At 39.0% G+C, this 9,796-nt stretch overlaps 1 protein-coding gene across 2 annotated transcripts in view; it reads left to right on the forward strand.

Moving 5' to 3' along the window:
- Positions 1–9,324, forward strand: part of MRE11 (MRE11 homolog, double strand break repair nuclease) — a 66,033-nt gene extending 56,709 nt beyond the window's left edge. Inside the window, exons 18-20 of one of the 2 annotated variants that reach the window (XM_082845550.1) lie at positions 1,337–1,404; positions 5,711–5,789; positions 7,902–9,324. In XM_082845550.1, the coding sequence (XP_082701676.1) occupies positions 1,337–1,404; positions 5,711–5,789; positions 7,902–7,958 (204 nt within the window). In that variant the 3' untranslated portion in view covers positions 7,959–9,324. The remainder of the gene's footprint in view (positions 1–1,336; positions 1,405–5,710; positions 5,790–7,901) is intronic. The other variant, XM_082845551.1, reaches the window with a different exon arrangement.
- Positions 9,325–9,796: the final 472 nt, after the last annotated feature.

The raw sequence follows: 9,796 nt of genomic DNA on the forward strand, positions 1-9,796 counted from the left end.
GTTACCTCTCTTTCAAAACACATGTGTCTTACTTCCCAGGCACCATCCCTGGCCTCTACCTACTAGACGCCTGGGGTGTCCCCCCTAGTTATGATAATCAAAACGTCTCCTGACATGTCCAGATGTTTCTGGGATGGGAGGGGGAGTTAAAAATCACACCTAGTTGAGAATCGTTGCTCTATATCATACTGCCCCACCAGCATTTTCTTAAATTTCACTCCTTCTTGATCTCTTGAGTATGTGACACAATTGACCACCTCCTCTTCCAGAAAACTTCTTCTCTGTTTTTTTGTTTTTTCCTCTCATTATTATACAATTATATATGGGTATACTGGTGCTAACTTTTATCCTGAGCTCCATTTCATTATTCCTGTTCAACTATTGCCTGCTATCGCTTCAGGATCATATCTGAAAACAAAATTATCATCATGTCCACAAGGTAGCTTCCCTTCTAGATTTTTCTTTTATAATGCAAGAACATGAGTTCAGAAAGAGCAAGTCATGGTAACTTTTTCTTTCATGATTTTGATTGAGGTGACATAGTGGTAGATCAGGGGAATGCTGAAGGCATTTGATCCCTTCAAGGCACTTAAGACAATCTCCTGATAGTTTCATGGACAAAATGCAGAGATATTGGCTGGATTCATAGCCATTTAGACAACTTCATTTAATGGTCTTTGATTAACAGTTCAATGTCAGCCTTGGGTAGGGGTGGGTCTCAAGTGCTGCTTTTTTCACTATTTTGTCTTTGGCTTTATCAGTTGGATGAAGACATGGCAAATGTGTGTATTAAGTGTCAAGATCACACAAAATGTAGAGGAGTAGGTAGTAATTTGGATGATAGTATCAAGAATCACAAATATCTTTCATGGGGCTTAAAAGCAGCAAGTGGTATTTAACAGGGATAAATGTAACAGAAAAACAGATATCCGGTACTTCCCACACAGTCTTATACCTCATTTAAAATTGGAGATGAAGCACCGATGGCCTAGAACCCAAGAAAATCACAGGGCACTGTCCGCACATGACCCAGTGTGAGTCATTCACCAATCTGAGTGCATGTTCCTTTAGGTACCCAGGCTGCCGTGGTAGCAGGAGAGAAGTGAGCTCACACATGTTATATAAAAAAAACCATAAAAAAAACCATAAATGAAGAGTGACATTAGTGGGGAAGTTAGGCAGAGCTTTAGTTTTCATGGTTATTGCTTACATGGTATCTGCCTCCTTTTTTGTAACTTTTTGTAAAAATATATATTTTTTGACATTAGTTAATGCATTTTTGTTCAGATTTTCCATTCCCACAAAGACTATTTGCTGTTTTGTTTCTCCCTCTTAGGTGATTGTGGTAGGTGAGTCAGATACGGAAGAAGACATTTTTCCTACCACTTCCAAAGCTGATCAAAGGTTGGTGCAGTGACTTCCTGCAAAAAGGAACATCTGAAAAAATTAAAAATTATCCAGAATTCAACATATACATTTCTCTATGCTACGGAAGTCTGATTTTTTAAAAAATTTTATTTATGTATGTATGTATGTATGGCTGTGTCGGGTCTTCATTCCTGCACACAGGCTTTGTCTAGCTGCTGCGAACGGGGGCTACTCTTCATTGCGGTGTGCGGGCTTCTCATTGCAGTGGCTTTTCTTATTACGGAGCACGGGCTCTAGGCGTGCAGGCTTCTGTAGTTGTGGCTCGCAGGCTCAGTAGTTGTGGCACACGGGCTTAGTTGCTCTGTGGCATGTGGGATCTTCCCAGACCAGGGTTCAAACCCATGTCCCCTGCATTGTCAGGCAGGTCTTAACCATTGCGCCACCAGGGAAGCCCTGGAAGTCTAACAGGTTTATTTTCAGCTAGTCACGTATGTACAAAAGTGAAAAATAGACCAAGGGGTAGTTGTGGAGTCAGTGCAGCATTATTACAAGTATTTTCACTGAAAATTTGAATAACTTGTCATTCATTTCCTTTTGCCTTTATTACCCAGTGATTTTCTTGCTGGAGTGCTATGTCCTCTCCAATTAACAGAAAATAGCTTTGTATTTTGTTAATATTCTGTTTCAGCTTTCAGCACTTCCTGTGTGTCAGGTACCATTCTGAGCCTTTGCCTGTGAATTAGCTTATTTGCTGGTCACAGTCACTCCAGGAGGTAAATGTACTTATAACTCTATTTTCCCCCTTTTACCTTTGAAGAAAGTGAGGCGTGGTAGTCTACGTAACTTACCTAAGGTCACACAGCCAGTCACGGAGCCAAGCATTCTGCTCCAGGACTCATCTCTGCTGTTGCTGCTGCTTCTTCTTTTCTTTTCTTTTTTTAATTTTATTGAAGTATAGTTGATTTACAATGTTGTGTTAATCTCTGCTGTACAACGAAGTGAATCAGTTGTACATATACATATTCTTTTTCATATTCTTTTCCATTATGGTTTATTACAGGATACTGAATATGGTTCCCTATGCTATGCAGTAGGACCTTGTTGTTGATCCATCCTGTGTATCAGTATAATAGTTTGCATCTGCTAACCCCAAACTCCCACTCCATCCCTCCCCCACCTGCCTCCCCCTTGGCAGCTACAAATCTGTCCTCTATGTCTGTGAGTCTGTTTCTGTTTTGTAGATAAGTTCATTTGTGTCGTATTTTAGATTCCACATGTAAGTGATATCATGTGATATTTGTCTTTCTCTTTCTGACTTACTTCGCTTAGTATGATCATCTCTAGGCCCATCCTCTGCTGTTGCTTCTTCACATAATAGATTAAGCTCTCAGACCTCTGTGCATGTAATAAGAATCATTTAATTGACGAGAGGAGATTTAGAAACGAACATTTTGGCGAGAAATCTGAAATCAGCCTTGGCAGGTTTGTGTTCCTGATGACAGCAACTGGGTGACGCAATTTATGCTGTCTTTGAAGAATTGTTTAGTAATGGCACGGTGTGTATAGGTATTTCACTCATGATTTAAAGTATTTAAGCTCTACCACTTACTGAGTGTGGACCTTGTGCAAGATTTTTTGACTTCTGTGCCTCAGTGTCCTCATTTGTAAGATGAAGATAATAATATTTACCTCAAAGTGTTGTTATGAGGCTTTAAAGTGAGTTAATATTTGTGAAGTGCTAAGTACAGCACTTAACACATAGTAACACCTCTAGAAGGGCTTATTGAAGAAATAACAGGCTAGGGAAATAGAACAAGAATAATGGAAAGAATGGTAAGCAGTAAAAGCACTAATATTCTGGTAGTTGACTTTAAAAAGGAAAGAACTTCCAGCTGTAAAACTCCTTTCTGCTGGATGGGCAGTGGAAATCCACCCACTTTCCCCTGGAAGAACTGCACCAAACTCTACATGGTTGTACTGGGGACAAAAGGACCCTTCCAGATTTGATAGAGCTGGTGGCAACCTTCCCCTCCCCGCCGACCTTAAAGCAGTGAGCAAGAGAAGACCTGGCCCCGTCAGGCCAGGTAGAGGAGGAGAGATGGAGGGGATTCTATTCAACCTTGCAGCGGGGGGAGCCAACATTTTGGGGGCACCTTTTATGTAGGCCAGTTTAACATGTTCTCTTATGCTTGTGATGCTGCTACAACTGACATAATTGGCTGAACATCTCTAGGTAGGAATTCTGACTTGTGCCTCCAAATTATATCCGTACAAAAATGGAGAAGACTTACAGCTCCTGGCACTCAGTGTAATACCCCCTGTCTGCCTTATTTTTGAGCCATCCACAGGAAACTAATCCAATTAAACATTTTTTGACATCCAGGACAAGAGTCCATTTATTTGACCCAGTAGTCAAAACTGTATAACTATTCTTCCCTTCCTGCCACTGCTCTCTGAGGATAGGGGACCTCGCATAGACTGGATCTGTAGGTGTGTGAGGTCCTCTGGTGCAGAATTGGGGGCTCCTGCTAGGATCAAATGAGCCAGCATCTGGTGTAGAATGCCTGGCTTGTTTCTGGACACCACTGGTTATTTGTCTGGGGAGACATCAGCAAGCAGAGTCAGGCCTCAGTGGCTGCTTCTTCCCATAACCCCCCTCTTTCCCCAGCTCTCACAGCAACAATGCCTCACCTGCTGTGGCTAGCCTTGGCACTGTGGCTTCATGCTTTTGATCTGCTTCTTCCTGTCACAGATGATGGAAACAAGTCAACAATGATCAGTTCCTGCTTAGGTCAAGTACAGAGAGTTGGGGACTTCCCAGGTAGATTGGTTGATAAATTCCTTGATCCTCTACCTCCAAAGCTATGTTGCTCTTCAAGTTTGCTCGGCAAATCCTCCTGTCCTTTACTTTTGTGCCTAAGAGCCTGTGGATTTTTCTGTTTCCTTCTGATGCATAGACCTCTTGACTCTCAACAATTTGTCCAGACAAGCCCTTTAGATATATTTTGTTCGCTATAGTAACATCCCAAAGCATGGTAATAAATTGTTGGCTAAGAGTTCACAGACACTGCTTTTATTTAAGACAGGAGCCGGCAGACTTTTTTCTTAAAGGGCCAGGGAGTGAATATTTTAGGCTTTGCGGGCCAAGAGGCAAAACTGGGGATATTATGTAGGTGCTTATATAACCATTTAAATATACCCATTTCAAAATGTGAAGACCATTCTTAGCTCACAGGCTGTAAGGAACAGGTAGGCTGGGTTTGGTGTGCTAGCCAAGTTTGCTGGCCCCTGTCCTAAGATGACTTAAAATTTTTGTTAGTAAAAATACATAGGAATATGAGTTCCATCACTACACGTTAAGCTTCATAAAAGTAGATTCCTGATTATCTTGCTTACTGATGTTTCCCAGGGCCTATCATAGTACCTGGGGTCAAGCACTAAGTAAATATTTGTTATTCGGACTGGACACAAATAATATTAACAGTGAGGCAACGCTAGAAAGCGGTGAGCCTTTCCTAAGATCCTTTTATCCTGTTATAGAAACGTAACTGAGATTTGATTTAAAATATTTCAGTATTGCCATAGTTTTCAGGAGTAGAGGGTGGTAGTAGGTACATGTTAATATATGCTAAGAACTATGATGTCAGCAAACATCTGTGGCGTGCTTCATGTGTATCAGGCACTGAGCAAAGTGTTTAAGTATATAAACACATTTAATCTTTAAAAAATTCTTATCAGGCTTCCCTGGTGGCGCAGTGGTTGAGAATCTGCCTGCTAACGCAGGGGACACGGGTTTGAGCCCTGGTCTGGGGGGATCCCACATGCCGTGGAGCAACTAGGCCCGTGAGCCACAACTACTGAGCCTGCACGTCTGGAGCTTGTGCTCCGCAACAAGAGAGGCCGCGATAGTGAGAGGCCTGCGCACCGCGATGAAGAGTGGCCCCCGCTTGCCACAACTGGAGAAAGCCCTAGCATAGAAACGAAGACCCAACACAGCAAAAATAAAAATAAATTAATTAATAAACTCCTACCCCCAACATCTAAAAAAAAGATTAAAAAAAAAATTCTTATCATCCTCGTTTTACAGGTGAGGAAATTGCGGCACAGGGAGGCTAAGCTGCTTGAAGCCATGTAGCTCCTAAATGGCAGAACTGGAATTCAGACCCTGACATCAGAGTCCTTTTCATTGCCACTAAGCTTCTACTGCCTCTAATGTAGCTCGAAGGGAATGTGTTAGTTATTTTTATTCATGGCTGCTACTAAAATGAAAAACTTAGCTCGAAAGCCTTCTGTGATGAATTCTTTGGTTCATTTTCTCTGTTTTTCTCACATTTTGCCTCAGGTGGTTGAGCACTTCATCATCGAGCAAACACACGTCCCGGAGCAAAATCACTAAAGGGGTTGATTTTGAATCAGATGAGGTAATAACGTAATACGTTAAGTCTTAAATCATTCTTAAATGTTTATAAAATCTGAATAGGGACTGCTAAGCTAGTTGCCGAAAATTATTTCTAAAAATAGTTTCATTGATCACCTTCCTTTGAACCATAGTTAATATTGAGTCAATGAGTGGCCTCTGTTGAGTGCTCATCGATGGAAATACCTCAGATGTGAAAGGCCTGCAGATCCTTAACATATAATATCACTCAGCTCTTTTTTAACTTGCCCAGTTAACAGGAGGATCAGAATAGTTTTTTCAGCTTCTGTTGTTTATGTTTGGAGAAATGGTGATGATATCGTGAAAGCCTTTAATGTTACTCTACAACAGAATGTTTATTAACTGTTCACTGCATGCTCTACACATTTCCTGTATATTTAAGGTGGTACATGGTGGTGTTTTTCAGTCGTGGTAGAAACACATAACATAAAACTTAACAACCAGTTTTAAGTATACAGTTAGTTCACTAATATTAAGTATATTGACACTGTTGTGCAACAGTCTCCAGAACCTTTACATGTTCCCAAACCAAAAATCTATACCCATTGAACCACATCTCCTCATTTTTCCCTCTCCTCAGCCCCTGGCAAGGGGCTCTTCTACTTTGTGCATTATGGTTTTGACTACTCTGATACTTCATATAAGTGGAATTATACAGCATTTGTCTTTCTGTGCCTGGCTTATTTCACTGAGCATAGTGTCCTCCAGGTTCATCCCTGTTGTACCACATGACTCACACCTTTGGTTTTGAGCTTCACCTGCTGCCGTCATGTTCTCTGTGTCCCAGCTGTGGTTTTGAAACAGCTTGAAGAGAAGACGCCCCAGAACTCAGGCTGCAAAGAAAAATGGCACCATGAGCTCAGTCTGCCTATTAAATACTATCATGTTGTCTCCAGGAGAGAAGTGGGCAGTTGTTGACCCGTTTGTTAATTCCAAAGCATCTAGATACACATGTGGTTATATGTTAGTTACAGAAATTCATATAGTTCATGTTAGCTACAAAGGAGAACTATTAGAAAATTCTCTACTATAGTTTGGATTTATCTCTGGTTTATTAATGAGTTCTGCCTTTTATGGTAGCAGAAAATGAATCAATAAGTGAGAGCGAATTTGTGTTTCTCAAGGCAACCATATCTCACTAGAGATAGCTAATTTAGCGAACACTGGAACATGTTAATATCACCAGCAGAGCCTAACACCAAATAATTATCCCTTTTTATTAATGTCTTAAAGGAAACATAAACCAAAACTTTACAAATTTGCTTTCTCTTTTGAATAGTTATAGAATGTATATCATTGATTTTATGTTAACCTCATCAAATTATGTATTTGGGGCTTATCGAAGGTTTAGTTTTCATTCTCTCTAATTAAATTCTTAGTTAACATCTGATATTCCTGCCTGTTCTTACTATGCATATAATCTACGTCCCAGCAGCATGGGAAGTCTTTGAAACTAAATAGTTCCTCTACTTATTTTTCCAAAAAAAATATTTGAAAGATTGCTTTCCTAGGTTGTTTCTTGTACCAGTCTGAGAGTAGCTGTCTGTTTCTAGCATTAAATGGGTAATGGAAATAAAAATTACAGCTATTTCTGAATTAGGTCATGTGGCTTCATTATTTTTTTGGCTCTGAATTTCCAGAGCATCAGATATACCAGTTATAAAATGTAAATGAAAAAAAAAACCTATTTAAAAACCTAATAGAAATTACTTGAAGAGTTTTTTTTTTTTTTTTTGTCTTGCCCATGCCTTATTTGCTTTTGTTAAGGTGAATAATTGAGAGAAATACATATGATATATATTGTGGGCTTATATATATACACACATATAGAGCAGGATAAATTTTTATTTTTAATGCTTGCTAAGAATTTAGTTGGACTTTCATTGTTTTAACAATGAAATAGCTACTAAGGAAGGGAGGAAGAGAAAAAAATTGACAAACTATTCATATTTATAAAGGAAATAGGAAAATGAAAGTCTACCCCATGTGAAAGGAGAAAATGGCTCTTACTGGTATTGTTTTGCCCATAAGAACTTCTGTCTTGTTTCAGTGAAGTGTGGAACAGTCACTAATTGTACATTTGGATTCATTCCAGGATGATGATGATGATCCTTTTATGAACCCTAGTTCTGTAAGAAGAAACAGAAGATAATATATTTAATGGCAGTTTGAAGTTTTCAAGATTCAGGAAAAATCGAAACGTTGCAAACTACGAGTTTACCAGTTGAAGATTTTTTGAGTGTTGCTGTTAACTGAAGAATTTGAATGATTCTTACTTAACAGAGAAACTAATGTATAAAAATTTATGTTTTTGAATATCATTTCCTGAACATGACTTCATTATTTGAGAAACTTCCCAGCTCAAGGGCATATAGAATAGCATTGGTTTTCCTTATTTTTTAATCTGCTTGTTAACATTACCTGTTCTATAAATGCTCCATAAAACTTAGAATGTTGTTTTTCTGACATACATCAGTATATGTCTTACCGAGTGAGAGCTTTGCTTAAATACAGTCTTGAGTAAGGACTAAAATAAATCTACCATTGTATGTTTCTGCTTTATAATCAAAGACTGTGCCAGTATTTTAAGGTTATTATAGTTAGCCAAAGTTGAGGAAAAGAGCTTATAGAATCTAGTCCTTTTTATAATTTTCGTAATTTCTAGACATCCTGGATTTCCTGCAGGTAAAACAATTTATATGAAACGGTGCCTAAGCTCACTGTCTGTTACTCAGTATATGTTCTTTTTCTAATGCTTGTGATAGTATCAGCCAGAAACTTTGAATGATTACATATACCCTAGACTTTGAATAATTAGATATAAGTTTGTATTAAAAAATAAAGTCTGTCAGAATTATTGTTTTTTATTCCAGTTGTAGCAAAGATTCCAGAGGATTATGTTCCCATTGAATGGTGGTAATTTTCTCCATTATTTTCTATTATTAATGGTTCCCTTTCTCTCTCTCTCTCTCTCTCTCTCTCTCTCTCGCTCTCACTCTCGCTCTCGCTCTCACTCTCACTCTCTCTCTCTCTCTCTCTCTCTCTCTCACCTGTTTCTAGGAGGAAAGGGTTAAAATAATTTAACCATATCTTCTTAGAAGCTACTGAAGAGTTTTGTTTTGTTTTTTTTTTTAGATAGAGTGGTCACTTGAACCTTATGGTTATATTAGATAAACATATTGAAATATAACTTCTGTGGAATATCGATGCCAAGGTTCTCATTAATATATATAATTTTTTTCTCATTAATATTTTATCTTAACATTGAGCATGGGCAATTCCAAAATCTTAGAGAAGCAGCTCCTGTTACATTTTCTTACGTGTATTCGGGGGACCTAAGAATTTGACCTCTTCAGATTTAAGTTCAATAATCCCATTCTCCTTTCTAAGTCTCTGTTTAAAGACTCCCTGAGAGTATTCCTTCTTTTCATCTAACAGTGCAGCTATATATTCAAGACTCCTTAAGGAAGTTATAGATCTTGGTGGTGCAACAGCCTGACATTTCTTTATATGTAGAAACAAACGCTAGACTGAGTGATATTCCTGATTATTGGCATATTCATACCTAGAATGTGTCAAACTATGAAAGACAGCATTTGCTTAGTGGCTGCCTCTATATCATAGCCCTTTTAATGGGTCTAAGTCAAGAATTGCGATGTAGCCTTAGTTTCTTTAAAAATGTTTTCTGTGCCTCACTTGAGCATAAGGATTATTTTAGCAGGTTGCATTAACTCAGCAGAAGGCCTTGTCCTGTGAAAGATTCTCAGACACATCTGCTCCCATCTTTAATATTCCCAGTATTTGAATGAAGCAAAGATGAAATCATGAGTAAGAGTTGCTCTCCATGGTGGGATGGAAGCTGGTTTGGGTGGCTGTCTGGGAAGACTCAGCCAGTGGCTCTTCTCACCTGCCAATGAGATGTCACCTGCTGGGGTGAGGGTCATAATGAGGGAGATGGTCACTAATGCGTCCTGACAGGTTCCTGAGAAA

Source organism: Leucopleurus acutus (assembly GCF_964270905.1).
Source record: "Leucopleurus acutus genome assembly, chromosome: 8".
NCBI classification, from domain to species: Eukaryota; Metazoa; Chordata; class Mammalia; order Artiodactyla; family Delphinidae; genus Leucopleurus; species Leucopleurus acutus.